Source organism: Tachyglossus aculeatus, chromosome X4 (genome assembly GCF_015852505.1).
Source record: "Tachyglossus aculeatus isolate mTacAcu1 chromosome X4, mTacAcu1.pri, whole genome shotgun sequence".
Lineage (NCBI taxonomy): Eukaryota > Metazoa > Chordata > Mammalia > Monotremata > Tachyglossidae > Tachyglossus > Tachyglossus aculeatus.
Window position 1 is genome coordinate 29,093,823 of NC_052098.1, and position 17,862 is coordinate 29,111,684.

General features: G+C 41.5%; 1 protein-coding gene across 4 annotated transcripts in view; it reads left to right on the top strand.

The window, feature by feature from the left end:
• The window catches only part of LPAR1 (lysophosphatidic acid receptor 1), a 166,691-nt gene that overhangs the window by 67,555 nt on the left and 81,274 nt on the right, over positions 1 to 17,862 (top strand). For all 4 annotated transcript variants that reach the window (XR_005456616.1, XM_038769842.1, XM_038769843.1 and 1 more), the window contains exon 2: positions 5,287 to 5,456. Coding sequence is in view for 3 of the 4 variants with exons in the window: in XM_038769842.1 (XP_038625770.1) it covers positions 5,397 to 5,456 (60 nt within the window). In the remaining variant the exon portion in view is untranslated. The remainder of the gene's footprint in view (positions 1 to 5,286; positions 5,457 to 17,862) is intronic.

Below are 17,862 nucleotides of genomic sequence, written 5' to 3' on the forward strand. Positions count from 1 at the left end.
GGGGGCTCACAGTCTTAATCCCCATTTGACAGACGAGGGAACCGAGGCACAGAGAAGTAAAGTGACTTGCCCAAAGTCACACAGCCGACAGTTGGTGAAGCCGAGATTTGAACCCATGGCCTCTGACTCCAAAGCCTGTGCTCTTTCCACTGAGCTATGCTGCTTCTCAATATACAGTTTCTGGTTTTCTTCAAATGAAAACCACTTTTCTTCTCTGTCATGCTCTTCATTATAAATGTGTATGTCTTTGTGTGGAGATGAATGGATGAGTTTCTTGGAAGATTAAAAGTCTATTTTAAAACCAGCTTCCAGATCCATTATTTTATCTTTATTTTAGAACATGGCTGCTTAGAATAGTGTTCAAACAATGGACAGATTACACCCCACTGTGCTTTACTCCATTACTTATGAGGAAAGGGTCTGACAAGGTACCTCTAATTCTGACATCACTGGTCATAACTCCATAGCCTTCCTTTAGGATCCTGCTGAATTTCTAAAGACACCGAATATGTAGCTCATGCTGTGTGCACAGTGAGTGCTCAATAAATTCCACAGACTGATTTGGTTGCTCTTTGTGATGTCAAATGCTTCAATACAGTGGCTGAATGATGTATATACATTCTAATGTTTCCTCCATGTCTCCTGTATTTTAAAATATAGGAAAAATTATAACTGCTGTGCCACATTACAATTCTGGGACTATATAGCTAACATTCTTTAGTTGTCCAAACAATGCAGGGCCTTTGTCATGATTGTCAAGCTTTGGCAAGCGCTTAGTACAGTGCTCTGCAACACAGTAAGCACTCAATAAATATGATTGATTGAATGAATGATTGCTTCTTACTTTTCCTCTTGAAAATACTGATCATGATAGCATCTTTGAAATTTAGTGATTTTCCTCATGGTACCATATGTCGAGCAAAACCTATGATATTTGAGTAGTGCATTTCTGTCTTGCCTGTAGATCGCAGGTATGCCAACAGATTTAGGACTTAACCATTCTTCAAGATTCTGACTGTGGTGGTGGTGATGAATCATTCACTGTGTGACCTTGGACAAGTCACTTAACTTCTCTGGGCCTCAGTTACTTCATCTGTAAAATGGGGATTAAGACTGTGAGCCCCATGTGGGACATAGACTGTGTCCACCCCTGTTCTCTCTCCCTCCCTCCAGACTCGTATCTCCTCCTACCTTCAGGACATCTCCATCTGGATGGCTGTCCGCCATCTAAAACTCAACATGTCCAAGACTGAGCTTCTTACCTTTCCTACCAAACCTTGTCCTCTCCCTGACTTTCCCGTCACTGTAGACGGCACTACCATCTTTCCCGTCTCACAAGCCTGCAACCTTGGTGTCATCCTTGACTCTGCTCTCTTTCACCCCACACATCCAATCCGTCACCAAAACCTGCCAGTCTCACCTCCGCAACATTGCCAAGATCCGCCTTTTCCTCTCCATCCAAACCGCTACCCTGCTGGTTCAATCTCTCATCCTATCCCGACTGGATTACTGCATCAGCCTCCTCTCTGATCTCCCATCCTCGTGTCTCTCCCCACTTTAATCTATACTTCACGCTGCTGCCCGGATCGTCTTTGTGCAGAAACGCTCTGGGCATGTAATTCCCCTCCTCAAAAATCTCTAGTGGCTACCAATCAACCTACACATCAGGCAAAAACTCCTCACTCTCGGCTTCAAGGCTCTCCATCACCTCACCCCCTCCTACCTCACCTCCCTTCTCTCCTTTTACAGCCCAGCCCAGCCCGCACCCTCCACTCCTCTGCCGCTCACCTCACTGTGCCTCGTTCTCACCTATCCTGCCGTCGACTCCTGGCCTGGAATGACCTCCCTCTGCACATCCACCAAGCTAGCTCTCTTCCTCCCTTCAAAGCCCTACTGAGAGCTCACCTCCTCCAGGAGGCCTTCCCAGACTGAGCCCCCTCCTTCCTCTCCCCCTCCTCCCCCTCCCAATCCCCCCGCCTTACCTTCTTCCCCTCCCCACAGCACCTGTATATATGTATATATGTTTGTACATATTTATTACTCTATTTTACTTGTACATATTTATTCTATTTATTTTATTTTGTTAATGTGTTTTGTTTTGTTGTCTGTCTCCCCCTTCTAGACTGTGAGCCCGCTGTTGGGTATGTTGCCCACTTGTACTTCCCAAGCGTTTAGTACAGTGCTCTGCACACAGTAAGCACTCAGTAAATACGATTGAATGAATGAGTGAATGGTTCAATCTCTCATCCTATCCTGACTGGATTACTGCAGCAGCCTCCCTTCTGGTCTCCCATCCTCCTGTCTCTCCCTGCTTTAGTCTATATTTCACTCTGCTGCCCAGATTATCTTTGTACAGAAACGCTCTGGGCATGTCACTCCCCTCCTCAAATATCTCCAGTGGTTGCCTATCAACCTTTGAACCAAGCAAAAATGGTTCACTCTCGGCTTCAGAGCTCTCAATCACCTTGCCCCCTCCTACCTCACCTCCTTTCTCTCCTACAGCCCAGCCCACACACTCCACTCTTCTGCTGCTAACCTCCTCACCGTGCCTCATTCTCTCCTGTCCTGCAGTTGACCCCTGTCCCACTTCCTACCTCTGGCCTGATGTGCACTCCCTCCACACATCTGCCAAACTAGCTCTCTTCCTCCCTTCAAAGCCCTACTGAGGGCTCACCCCCTCCAGGAGGCCTTCCCAGACTGAGCCCCCCCTTTTTTCTCTCCTCCTCCTCCTCCCCTTCTCATCACCCCCCCTCCTTCCCTCTACCCTAGCCCTTCCCCTCCACCTGTGTATATTTGTACATATTTATTACTCTATTTTATTAATGATGTGTATATAGCTATAATTCTACTTATTCTGATGGTATTGACACCTGTCTACTTGTTTTGTTATCTGTCTCCCCCTTCTAGACTGTGAGCCCGTTGTTGGGTAGGAACCATCTCTATATATTGCCGATTTGTACTTCCCAATTGCGTAGTACAGTGCTGTGCACACAGTAAGTGCTCAGTAAATACAATTGAATGAATGAATGATTGAATGATTAGCTTGTATTTACCCCATAGCTTAGAAAAGTGCCTGGTACATAGTAAGTGCTTCATAAATGCCATTTAAAAAAATCACTGGTATTTGAGTGCCTACTATGTGCAGGGAACTGTACTAAATGCTTGAAATAGTACAGTGGAAGCAAAGGGCATGTCCCTGTAGCTTGTTGTGGGCAGGGAATGTGTCTGTTAATTTTTATTTTGTACTCTCCCAAGAACTTAGTACAGTGCTCTGCACACAGTAAGTGCTTAATAAATACGATGGAATGAATGAAAGGAGTTTGCAATCTAATGGTGACAACAAATGGAATGGAGGTGCTGTCCTCCCTTGATGTCATGGTTTCTATTTGTCAAAGGGCCTTCATCCTCAGTGGTGGAAGATATAGGCAAAAGATTGTGGAAGTGCTTGAAAGTGTCTCTACAGAATTCCATCCTTTCCTGTGAAAGTAAAGCTGTGGTAGTGTTAGTTCCCCAAGACCTGGATTTCTGCAGTGCTGGCATCTCTCCATTCCTTTTCTTGATCCGCATGTATCACAATGCAGGCTTCCTAAAGTATCCCTTATGACAGTGTCATGAAGAGCTGCAACTTGTTGACAATGTTTTGCTTGCTTTTCCAGTAGTAGCTTTTTGATCTCTGAGTTAATCTTATCAGCGGAGACCTGGTGGTATCAATCAGCTTTCCATACAGCCACAGGGCCCATAGTCTTAAAAAATTGTAGAGAAGATAGTATCTTCTAGTGGTACTCACTTGAGGATCCTCACAGTTGAATTTGTTTCAAGGGAATGCTGGTACTCCATTGTCCTGCATAGTTGGCAAGCTTGGGGGGAGGAGGAGGAGGTTTCTTTCCATAGTTTTTTTTGCATTGTTTGTTTCCTAAATTTAAAGTCTCCAGCTAGTGAATTTTTGTCCTGACTTTTATCTAGGATGGTAGTTTTGTGGCAAGAATCCACTGGAAGCAACTTTAAAATAACAACAAAAAATTGTGAAAAGCAGCATGCCCTTTCCTCTTTCCAGAAGTTGCTACCATTTGGGAAACATGATGGATTGTAAGCTGCTGTTCTCCATTTGTTTCCCATTTGCCATTCATATTGCGGCTGTAGCTGTGATTTCTTGCACAATAGGGGAAGTTGCGATGTTGTCATCCTATAAAGGTGTCTTCATTTTCAAGGTCTTTGATATCTTTATGGTTTGAGTGCCACCTTTGAAGATACTGATTTTTATTGTATGCAGTGATAGTTCAGTGATAGTGATAGTAAGGCATGCCATGATTGGGTTTGAATGCCCAAATGCTAGTTGGTGTGGAAATGCTGAAATTGTAGTTGGGGAGGAATATCTCCTGGAGAGAAGAAAAATAAATTGGAGAAAATCTCATGAAGGAGTTATGATTTCAAAGGGCTTTGAAGATGGGGAGAGCCTATTTGAAAAGGGAGGGGGTTTTCAGATAGGTTGTGAGCAGAGAGTCAGAAGCATGAGAGATGAGAATGAGGCACAGTGAGAAGGGTAACGAAGAATGAAGAATGCCAAAGGAAATATAGTTGAAGAAGTGTATTCCCTTACAATTGGCCTCTGTGCCACTCGTCATTTCCCTGTCCCCTTCAAGGTTCGGCCCCTCAAAACTCAGCCTCCAATATTGTGCACCCTCAAAACTTCTCCCCCAAGTTTGCCCCTTCATGCTCAAAATGAAAAATTGATATTCTGAATTTGTTTTTCACACAATTAATATTTTCTGTCTAGCTAGGTCTCATTCTTCAGTCAATTGAATTTATTGAGCACTTATTGTATGCAAAGCACTGTACTAAGCTCTTGGGATAGTACAATACAATAACAGACACATTCCTTGCCTTCAGCAAGCTCTTCACAATTGCAAACTCATTCTTATAACACCTATGTATAAGAGGATGTATTTTGGGGGCATCTTGTTAAGTGAATTTTGGTAGTTGGACAGAAATGTATTTTTCTGATAATTTTTTGTGATGAAAGCCTTAGGTGCTCTGTTTTTGTTTTGTTGGCAATATTTGCCTGGAAACGTTTTTGTTTTCCTTATGGGAAAGTGAACATAAAAAATATCGACTTTCTTATATTTCTAGGAAATAGGATTTTCCCAAACCTCGATCCAAATATGAATTCTTTTCTTCAGGGGCTTTCCAAGATAGCTCATTAGCACGTCATTCTCAATGGTCATTTCTATTTGTCTAAATAAGTGTGGTTTTGTTTTTTTTTGTTTTGGTTTTTTTGTCCCCTTTTAGGAGCAAAATTCCATCTCAGCATGAGTGGGATTTGATCATCAATTCCAACATTTGAAGTCAGGGTCTACTGGTTTGGAGGAGAGAACATTTCTAACATCTACTGAGGAACCATGGCAGCCCCATCTGCTCTGGCCCCCTTCTCTGTGGTATCGCAGCCACAGATCATTGAGGTGAGTAGCTCAGGCTGACACCCTGAACTTTTTTCTTTGAATTTCTGAAATTGGTCAGCATGAAAGCCATTGGAGGTACATTTTTGTTCTCCACAAGACTAACTGCACTTTTGTCAGAGTTGTCACTTAGTTCAGTAAACTATTGCACCAATTGTCAAAATAATCTGGGCTGAAATTGGTTATTTTTTAGAGAAGTCCTTGATACACAGTTGATAATATAGACTCCGAACTCAAAATAGATGAAGTAGCTCATTACCAGTCAGACTTGCTACTATTCCTTACTTGGCTGGAATTAAGTACTACAAGAATATTTCAGAATATGTCAGTCTTTGAAATTTTGCATGTGCTCTCTACCCAGGTTTTTCTATAGAACTAACCCAGCCAACGGGGTTGTCTTTAAAAAATGATCTAATCCCACTCAACCCAATTCTTATTCATTCTGGGAAATATTTATTAAAGTTTCAGTGGTGATACATTTGGTTGCAGTGCTCATTAGCAGACTACTTAGTGACATGAGTCAAATTTTCCCTTTTTATTAAAATTTTTACCTGCAAACTATTTTAGGGTAGTGGCAAGAAGTAGTTGGCCTAATTTTTTCAGACCCTGCAGTCTAATTTGCATTATTGATTGTAAACCCTCTAACACCAAATAGAAGCAAAAACCCAGCTCAACTAAACCATGTTGGAGATAAACATGTTGATGGAATCCATCATATTTGTTGAGTACCCACTCTGTGCAGAGCCTAGTACTAAGCTGTTGTGAGAATGCGGTAGGGTTAGTAGACATTATATTTGTCCTCAAGGAGCTCAAAGTCTTGGCAGAAGTTTGTATAGTGAAAACAGGATTGATATTTCCTGCCCCCTATATCAGGATACATCACATTTTCACATCTAAATATTTTTCCTGAAAGCCAGAGAATCCCCCCCCCACCACCACCATTTTTGGCACCCTATGAATTCGCTTTCTATGTGCTCTTTCTTAATTTTAAATGAAGAGCAATTTAAGAGTCTTTTGTAGGATCCTCCCAGAATTTGATACATTAAAGGGAGATTTGAACAGGATGTGATGGAAGAATAGAAGAACCCAGTGCCATGAATTGGTTATAATTTGTGATTTGGCTCTGTAAGAATATTTGTTTCACACCCTTGTTTATATCAAGATCAGACATTGATTTGGCAAACACTTTATTAGCTCATTAACATCACAGAAGGAACTAATAGCAATAGTGTTGTTATTACTGGAATTTGAACTTTAAGCTATTATTCATTCATTCAGTCCTGCTTATTGTTTGCAAAGCACTATACTAAGCATTTAAGTATTATTAATTATTGTAATTATTATTACAAATTCGTTCCTAGGACCTGCTAATGAATTGTAGATAAAATGTTAGAGAATCTATTATATTGCTTGGAAAAAAGTTGCTGGGTTTTGTTTGTGTGTGTTTTTGTTTGCTTGTTTTTGGCTTGGGGTTGGGGGGGTGGTTATTGGGTGGTTCGACAACCTTCTTGCATTTCACCCATGGGACAAAAGCTGGGTACAATTTCAATTGTTTGAGACATATCTTCCCATCCTCTTATTTACCAGTAAAACAGTGGTTGATGTTAATGTTTTTTGATAACACAACTGTTTTTAAGAACACAACTAATGTAGCTGGAATACCTGTATATCTAAACTTTGCTAATTCTCACTCAATCATAGGAATAAAGTTAATTTTTATATTTTTGAAAATACCTGTGTTATGTTTATGGTTGGTGTTGGTGTTAATCTATTTTGATGTATTTTCCTTTCTGATAAGTTGTTTTTTCAACAGTTTACTATGGATGTTTACTTAACCCAGCCCCAAAAGGTTATTCAGGACCTGGTTGGCTCTCAGAATAAGGACCGAATAAGGCCCTCCATGTCTGGTTCACAATTTCAAAGTCCAGGAAATCTTTTTAATCATGTGATTGCTTAATGGAGGTTTGTGAAATGAGTCTGGTCCTATTTCAGGCTTCCTGGACATGAGTGAAATAACCACAAGGTTCCTAGTGTCATTGGTCAGAATTTCCTCATTCCTCTTTCTAGTTTATCAAATCAATGAATAGCATTTATTGAGCACTTATTCTATGCAGAGCACTGTACTAAATGCTTGGAAGAGTACAACAGAAGTAGTAGACATGATCCAGGCCCTCAAGGAGTTTACAATCTAGTGGGGGAGATAGACACTAAAATAAGTTTTCAAAACAATTTCAAACTAGGCAGTAACGTTTCCAAATAAGACACCTGGTAGCCTGTAGTCAGCCTGTAGCCTGCTTCCATGTAAGCAAGAAGTTCAAATTGGTATTAAAATAAAAACCAAGAGCATGTTGTTAATTACCATTCTCTTTGGAGCATTATTGATAGTGTAGATGATGTCATTATCATAATGAGTTTAGACCTGCTCCATGTTCTAAATAATTTGGGAGCATTGCAGAAGAAATGACTGTACATCATGTTCTATTAAATCATTGCCATTTCCTGGGTAAATAATATCAATGGTTTTAAAAATGAGTATGAGACAAATCATGACCTAAAGTTGTGTAGTTAGATTAAAACTAAGAGAAATGAAACAGTGTGGGAAATAGTGGGGCCTAGGGGAAGGAGTACAGGCCTTGGAGTCAGAGGACCTAGGTTCAATACTGGCTCTCACTTGTCTGCTGTGTGACCTTAAGCAAATCACTTAACTTTTCTGTGCCTTGGTTATCTCATCTGCAAAACTGGGATTAAATCCTCCTCCCTCTGATTTGGACTGTGAGCCCCGTGTGGGACAGAGACTGTGTCTAACCTGATTATCTTGTATCTACTCCAGTGTTTAGTATGGTGCCGGGCACATAGTAAATGCTTAGCAAGTACCATTTTTTTTAAAAAAGCAAATTCTGGAAGCCTTTTTGGTGTCTATTAGTGTGTTTTGTAATCACTGTAAATCTTTTAAAAAATAATTAAAATGAATATTATCAATTCTAAATGTCTTTGAACCTGGTTTTGAGTGCATGTCTTTCAACCGTGATTGTGCACTGGCTTTTCTAGATAATAGAAGAGAGGGATGGTGTTGATATTTCTATTTAAATACCTTCTGTGCCCTTTTCTCCCATAGTCTTGGCAGGAATTCAATGCCTAAGTTTAGGCTAAGTCCTAGTTTAGCTTTAAGTGTGTTTATAGGGACAATAGGGCTTTTTTGAAGCATTTTGTTTTATTGCCCAGATTATAGTCATAAAAGCTTCCCCTCCCCCCACCTCATAAATGGACTTGAAAACAATATTATAAATGTTTCCATTCCACATGCCATTTTCAGGATGACATACTCATCAGTGAACCTGGAAAATAGGGAAATGAGAATATTCACTTGGTATTTACCAATGGCACAATGCCAGCAATAGATGACAAACCACATTCTGTAAAGGGAGATTTGGAACCTGTTACTCTTGAACTTAGAAATGGCTTGACTAGGTCCTCAGAGAATAGTTAGGATTCCAAAAGCTCCAGACAAGGATTTTGCCATCATACAGTACTTCAAATTAAACAGTATTAGTAAAGTTTAACTAGTCCTAAGAAGTTTAGTTAGTATGTGTAAACGGGAGTATAATAATACCCTGAATTTGTAGCATGCTTTTAGATCATTTATCTCATTTTATCCTTGCAATATCCCTGTGAGGCAGGAAGAAGTAGATATTATCTCCATCTTACAGATCTGGAACCAGGTTCAGAGATGTTAATTGACTTGCCCAAGGTCACACAGCAGGCCATTGACACAACTGGGACTAGAACTAGGTCTCCTATCTCCCAGTCCCATGCTGTCACCAGGCAAAACTTCCTCCCATGTAATAAGAAGGAACCACAGGGTAATCCTCTTATATATATATTCTACTCACCTCGGGTATTTTGGGTCTCTGTAACGTGTGTGGGATTTGAAGAAGATCCAAAAAAAAGAATCCAAGTGATTAACATCTGGGAAAATAATGCCCATAAATAAAAATGGGATTGTTTGTTTTAAAACAAGAAAGCAGAAGGGGGACTTAACACTTAATACAATTTCATTCATTCATTAAATCGTATTTATTGAGCACTTACTGTGTACAAAGTGCTGTATTAAGTGCTTGGGGAGAGTACAATACACTTGAACACACTTGTTTTTATATGGAAGATCTGACCAGGTATTCACCATTTCCACCAACATTAGAAGAGGAAATGAGTTCAGTCATTAAATAGAAAGAACTTTCTCTCTTAAAAGATGTTGAATAGTGAAACAGGTGGGCGAGTGAGGTTGTGGGGTGTCCTTACTTGAAAATCATCAAAGACAGGCTACTAATCTGATATTCATTGAGCACTTACTATGTGCAGAGCACTGTTTCAAGCACTTGGGAGAGTACAGTACTTTAGAGTTGGTAAACACGATCCTTGCCCGCAGGGAGCTTACAGTTCACAGGGAGACAGACATTAAAAGAAATTACAGATAGGGAAAATGGCAGGGTATAAGGATGTATACATAAGTTCTGTGGGGTGTATATCAAGTGCTTTAAAGGTACAGCTCCAAGTGCACAGGTGACAAAGGTAGGGGAGTGAAGGCCTCTTGGAAGAGATGTAATTTTAGTAAGACTTTGAAGGTGAAGAGAATAATGGTCTGTCAGATATGAAGGGGGAGGGAATTTCAGATCCATAGTAGGATATGTGCAAGGTGTTGGTGACAAAATAGACAAGATTGAGATACAGCGAGCAGGTTGGCATTAGAGGAGTGAAGTGTGTTGGCTGGGTTGTAGTAGAAGATCACTGAGGTAAGAGAAGAGCAATGTGGCCTAGTGGATAGAGCATGGGCCTGGGACTCAGAGGGACCTAAGTTTTAATATCGGCTCTACCACTTGTCTGCTGTGTGACCTTGGGCAAGTTACTTAACTTCTCTATGTCTGTTACCTCTTCTGTAAAATAGGGATTGAGACTATGAGCCTCATGTCGGACAAGGACTGTGTCCAAAACGATTTGCTTGTATCTACCCTGGCACTCAGAATAGTGCCTGGCATATAGTAAGTGCTTAACAAATACCACAATTATCGCTATTATTACTAGGGCATGGGCCTGGGAGTCAGAAGGACCAGGGTTCTAATCCCAGCTCTGCCACATGTCTGCTGGGTGACCTTGGGCAAGTCACTTCTCTGGGCCTCAGTTACCTCAACTCTAAAATGGGAATTAAGAATGTGAGCTACATGTGGGACAGTGGTTGAAGATGACAGAGGGGAGGGAAGAAGGGAAAGAACAAGTGAGTACTGAACCAGAACATAATTGTAACCATTATGTCTGGAGGCTGATGGACATTAAGCCTGGGAGAACCACATATTTTCTGTCATGACAAGGTCCCATATAATAATTGTGAATTTAATTGCTTACTATGTTCCAAGCACTGGGGTAGTTAGAAGATAATCATTCATTCATTCATTCATTCATTCAATCATATTTGAGTGCTTACTGTGTGCAGAGCACTGTACTAAGCGCTTGGGAAGTACAAGTTGGTAACATATAGAGACGGTCCCTACCCAACAGTGGGCTCACAGTCTAGAAGGGGGAGACAGACAACAAAACAAAACATATTAACAAAATAAAATAAATAGAATAAATATGTACAAGTAAAATAAATAAGTAAATAGAGTAATAAATACGCACAAACATATATACATATATACAGGTGCTGTGGGGAGGGGAAGGAGGTAAGGTGGGGGGGATGGGGAGGGGGAGGAGGTAAGGTGGGGGAGATGGGGAGGGGGAGGAGGAGGAGGGGGAGAGGAAGGAGGGAGCTCAGTCTGGGAAGGCCTCCTGGAGGAGGTGAGCTCTCAGTAGGGCTTTGAAGGGAGGAAGAGAGCTAGCTTGGAGGATGTGCGGAGGGAGGGTATTCCAGGCCAGGGGGATGACTTGGGCCAGGGGATGACGGCGGGATAGGTGAGAATGAGGCACAGTGAGGAGATTAGCGGCCAAGGAGTGGAGGGTGCGGGCTGGGCTGTAGAAGGAGAGAAGGGGGGTGAGGTAGGAGGGAGCGAGGTGATGGAGAGCCTTGAAGCCGAGGGTGAGGAGTAATACTAACCAAGGGAATCATGCTGTGAACAAGGGAAATGTCTTTGTTTTCCAGTTTTTTCATATATCGGATGATATTCGTTTCCGAGCGGTAGCTGCTGAATACTTGCAGGTTGGACACATTCCCTGTTCTTTATGGAGCTCAGTCTAAGGGGGAGTGAGAACAGGTATCTAATCCCCATTTTACAGTTGAGGTAACTGAGGCACAGAGAACTTACATGACTTGCCTGAGGTCACACAGCAGTCAAGTGGCAGAGCTGGGATTATGACCCATGTCCTTCTGACTCCCAGACCAGTGCTCCACCTCTTACCTGCTTAGTACAATGTTGTGCATGCAGTAGGTGCTCACTAAATGCTATTGGTTGATTACTTTTGTATTTTTTTCCCATGTAGCCCCTCCCTTAAATGGCACTGAGCAGCCTCCATGAGTTTCACGCTTCTATTCTTCCTCACACAAGGGGAGAATTGGAGTCATTGAAACTCAATCTAGATTATTGCTGCATCTGGATCCCTTCTAGGGTGGCTACTCAGGACAGTATGGCTGGCCAGGTCAGAGCCAAGGGTCTTCTATCTGATCATTCCCCATTGCCAGTGGAGTAAAGCAGGGTTAAGTGGGTTCCCTGTTCCGTTCTACTTATTCCATGCAGCCATGCTGGAGGATACAGCGAGAGATCTGGATGCAGGTGTTAGAATATGCATCATCTGGGAAACTCTTCCAACACAGACTTTGTACATCATCCAATGTCCTAGAGACAGTCATTCAAGAATGACCGTATGCATATGACTGCACCCTAGCAGCCACACCCAAGAAGACATGCAAATGACTAAATCGTATCAGCCCGTAAGAGAGAAACCATATATGCACCCATAAAATTATATTGGCAACATACTGATAACTACCGTGACAGAATTCTATTATCTGGGAACTCTGACCAGTCAGTCAGTGGTATTTATCGAGTGCTTACTGTGTGCACAGCTCTGTACTAAGTGTTTGGGAGAGTGCAATACAGTGATAAGTTCAATGATGTGAAGATAGACAAGGATGTATGAAATCCTAATCAAGAAGGCCACACATTCTCTGGGTATCAGGCTCCGGACCAAACTGAAGGTCTACAGAGCTCTGGTGTTGTCCAATCTTCTATATGGCTGTGAGAGCTGGACCCCACACAGATGTCATATCTGACTCCTTGGCAGTTTCAACGGCATTATTTATGGGACACAGTCAATATTACATGGGATGACAAGATCACGAACAATGAAGTTTGGGAGTGAAATCAGACTTCTAGCATCAAAGCTATGCTCACCTTAGCACAACTTGGCTCGGTGGGACATGGGAGGCGAATGAACGGCAGCAGGAGACCCAAGCAGATACTGTATGGTGAGCTGAAACTGGGAAACCGAAAGAAAGAGGAAACATTTCAAGGACATGGTAAAACCAAGCCTCAGGCAGTACTGCATCCCGCCTGAAAACTGGGAGTCAATTGCTGAGGACTGGCATATTACTACCAAGGAAGGAGTGGCACTCTGAGCTAAAGTTTCATAGGAAATGAGAGACAAGATGACAAAAGAGAAAACAATGCCGGGTGCTGCAAACATTGAACAACAAGGGATGGCCTTTTTGTGGGCGTTATGTGGCTGGCATGGTGGGCTCTGCATTGGCCTTCGTAGCAAAACACATACTCATAGGGAAATTTCACCATTGTGGCATCATCTTCAAATACAAAGGACATATATACATGTATATATGTGTGCCTATTTGTACACATATATAGCTATAATGTGTGATGTCCAGTGCATCTCTGGACAAGGAGCTGCATATGACATATCTGTTATGCTGGGCATTCAGTGTGATATAATATCATGGTTGCCGTTTTGTGGAATTAAGCCTGAGTTTGATCAGTCTTAGACTAATTTCCCATGGGAACCACTAACACCCCTCACTTGCTTCAGAGATACTGTGTTTCTCTTCCAGGTCTGTATGAACTTGTGTTGTGTCGGAATCATAGAACTCAGCAGCAGGAGCCATGGCTAGTGAGGCTCAGTGCTCAATTTTAAAATTGTCATGAAAGGGTCCGGTTCTATGTTGGTATTGGACAGGGGTCAATCCTACCAAAAACTGGGCTGCCCAGGTTTAAACTGGATGAATGACCATCCTAGTCCTAAGTAATACTGCAAGACAAATGCAGAATGTAGAAATCATGAGCTTTTTTATAGATGAAGCAGCATCTAGATGGGGTTCCTAGAAACTTTTAAGCATGTAAAATTTTAATTTGCAAATTTGTTACTTTCCGCCCACCCCAAACACACATTGTCTCTTAATACTAGACATCCCTGCCTTCTCTCATTTCCCTAGTCACAGGCATGCTTGAGTTCAACCCCTACCCTCACCATGGGCTTAGGGTTCATTTGTTTTGTGGGCTTCTAAAGTTAAAATCAGGTGGGGGTGTCCCCACATCCCATCTGTGATATCAACAGGTCATTCTATATTTAATAATAATGATGGCATTTGTTAAGCATTTACTAAGTGCGAATCACTGTTCTAAGCGTGGGGGGAGATACAAGGTGATCAGGTTGTCCCACGTGGAGCTCAGTCTTAATCCTCATTTTACAGATGAGGTAACTGAGGCTCAGAGAAGTTAAGTGACTTGCCAAAGGTCACACAACAGGCATGTGGTGGAGCTGGGCTTAGAACCCATGACCTCTGACTCCCAAACCCATGCTCTTTCTGTAGTGACTACAGAAAGTAGTGCCTCTGGTCAGGAGCCTCCCCTATCTCCATGCCAACTCCCCCATGCTGATCTTTCTCTCCCCACAACCCCCAGCAAAAACTATGGGGTTATTGGCATGTTCAGCCTCGGGGCTGTGTTTTCTCAAGATTGTACCTGATGTGACTCTGTCCTTGCAGCCAAGAGATTTTGGGGAAGGTGAGAACACAAAAGGTAGAAGGTGACTTCTCCACCCCCATCTTCTCTCCTAGCAGGTCTTTTTTTGGGGGGAGGGGGGCCTCTGTCTTTCCCAACTTAGTGATGAAATTGAGCTGGTTGGCACCCCTCCCACCCTCTGTTCAGGGACAGGGAGGGGAGGAAGCTCTGACGTGGGAAAGGAAGTGATTGGGGGCAAAGTGTGCCTCAGTCAAGCAATTGTATTTATTCATTCATTCAAACATATTTATTGAGTGCTTACTATGTGCAGAGCATTGTATTAAGCACTTGGTAGCTGAAGGATGCATTATGGAGTACTTGGAACCTGCCCCCCACAATTAGCCCAGATCCCCTGGACTTCAACCTGATGAGTCCCTGGATTAATACAGTTCTGGTCACAGAGCTAAGGGAACGTCAGTGTCTATCTGTAGCCAAATATGTCTGTTTGTCCTTCAGCCACAAGCTCCCGAAAATGAAAGGAAGGAGAAGCTATTTTTTTTAAGTGAAGTTCAAGGTTTATGCTCAACCTAGTCGAAAGAGTTCGAGAACTGACTCTTCCAGTTGTCTGCTGTGTGACAACTTCTATGCTTGGGTTTCCTCTTCTGTAAAATGGTGATAAATTATCTCTTTTTCTTCCGTCTTTGAATGTGAGCCCCATGTGTCCAATTGGATTATTTTAAATCTACCCTATCACTTGGCTCATTGGAAGGACCACCACAACATCATTACTATTAGCTGGGTGCAGGTTACTTACTCATGAACAGTTAATTTCCGGGCACAAGGAGCCTGGTCTGTTATTATAGTTCCCATGTGGGTGGGACAGTCACACTATTGGGAGTTCTGTCCCTCCACCTGAAAGATCTAATGTGGGACCCATTAGGATCTAGCTGATGAATGAGAACCCCTCACCCCCAGTGGAGATGGGGACAGAAGTTCATCCTCCTCCTCCACTCCTCAATGGCTCATCCATCTCCATTTCCCGGGGGAATTTTTGTTCTCTTTCTCTCTCCCTCTCCTCTCCACCTCTCTCTCTCCCCTCCCCCTTCTCTCTCTCTCTCTCTCTCTCTCTCTCTCTCTCTCTCTCTCTCTCATATCATGTTAATGAGAAGATTGCAGAATTTGTATTTCCCTTTAGAACTTAAAATCTATGGAAATCCATTTCCCTTTTTGTAAAATTGAGATTTTCACTCCTATTGCCTGCTGACAGCTCAGTTTGGAAGGGAGCAGTAGAGCTGTTCTCTTCACTTAAGGAGCATTGTTTATGGTTTTGGTCCATTTCCCAATTGCAGGAATTCTTTTCTTTTTTTCTTTTTCTTTTCCAGGTGAGTAAACAGATTAGGATCATAATCAAAACAAATCTGTGGAGACTTTGAATAGCACAATAGAGATAACAAACTTCTGCTGCTGATCATGAGGAAATGAATAATTAGTAGCTAACAGATCTACTGAATATCTGAATAATACAGAAGCAACTTGGCTCAGTGGAAAGAGCACAGGCTTTGGAGTCAGAGGTCATGGGTTTGAATCCCGGCTCTGCCACATGTCTGCTGTGTGACCTTGGGCAAGTCACTTAACTTCTCTGAGCCTCAGTTATCTCATCTGTAAAATGGGGATTACGACTGTGAGCCCCACGTGGGACAACCTGATCACCTTGTATCCCCCCAGCGCTTAGAATAATGCTTTGCATATAGTAAGTGCTTAACAAATGCCATCAGTATTATTCTTATTGTTACCCAATTATATTTCATGCACATGATGTGGAAGAATGGTTTAATCTGCATAACTCTTATCTGTTACATTACCATACACAAATCTTACTATCAGCAGTGTCATTTTTGAATCCCAAAGGACATAAGCACCCCTGTTCTTCCTCCCTCTCTGCTCCCCCCACCTAGTTTTAAGCATATGATATTTGTTGAGATATTCTGACAGGCATGCATTCTTTCTCATGGGATTAAATGCTTCAAGTGTCATGGAAAGCATATATTGCTTTAATAGACTATTTAATGGGTTGGCCTGTTTTGATTTAAATAGCTAATTCACTGATATAAAGCTAATTGTCATCTCCAAGATCCACACTCCAAAAAGAAGTGATATTACTTTTACATCCAGTATTTTCCATATATGTGCTGTGGGTATGGAATTCATTAAAAGACTCATCAAAGATAAGTCAACTTAGATCAATACTCTGTGTGTATGGAGAAGCCAAGAACGTTGCCAGGAAAAAATATTTGCAGAGGTAAACACTGAGTGACTAATTTGTTCCATCTTAAATCATGTTTTCTATTAAAAGTGAAATGCCTTCCATCAGTTTATATACTGTAATTTTAAACATTGTTTGGCTTATTGGTAAAGGTAATTCATCTGGGTTCCCCCCTCCCCCCATACACACACACTTTGTCTTTTATGCTCTCAGAACAAAATGTGAAGGTTTATAGAGTTGGGGAAATGATAGAATTGTCTGTGTCTTAAACATATTGTTTCTTGAGTAAACCACAAATGAAATCCTTCAGATTGTAGTAGGACATTCTAATTTTTTTTATTTGCTAATTTAACAAACAGTGAAACTTCCCTTGAATGCTTTAATGGGGTGTATGATTTCCTACTGCTGCCTATCAACTTCTTCTTGGCCTCCATTTTCTTTCATGCACCCTGCCCTTTCTACACACCACAAGAAGTATTTTCCTGAAAACTTTATATTGAATAAGCAAGGATGAGCAACACCTTTTTTTTTTAATTTAAGGCTTTCTGTGTTGATCAAAACTATGATTACCAATAGGAGCTCTGTGTTTTGTGGATTATAACATGCTCTAATAACACAGTATTATCCTCCATCAACTCATAGTTGGTGTATATTCCCTCTGCTACCTGCCTATTATAATCAGGCACTTTGGAATCACCCATAAATTTATGTGCTAAAATTATACAATATGAAAAGCTCCCTTCACAAATGATCAAATATAAACTACTCTGTGAATTTATACTGATATGGTTTTTCTAACTCCTCAAATGAAGGCACCAGAAATATGTGCATTAGTAACAGAATTTGCAGAAATATTTTTTTCACATTTTGTCTTAATAATTTATTTAAAATAAAGAGACTACATGCTCTATATACTGGCTGGAAAGTCTGTTATTTCACATCATCTCAGGTTTCAGTGCTCAACATAACATTCCTCTCTTCATTTGAGTGAAATCATTTTTAATAGGATAGTGCTTGCACTGCAGTTGATCAAAATGTATGCTGATGGATCAGAATGGGAAGTTGGGCACAACTGGAGGTGAATAAGTAGTAAGAATCAATGTGGCTCTTCAGTTGTGCCTTACTGATTTTCCTTTTGTGAAGAAAGACCTGGGATAATGGACTGAATTTTTGGTGGAAATGACTTTCCTGTATTTACCTCAAAACCAGT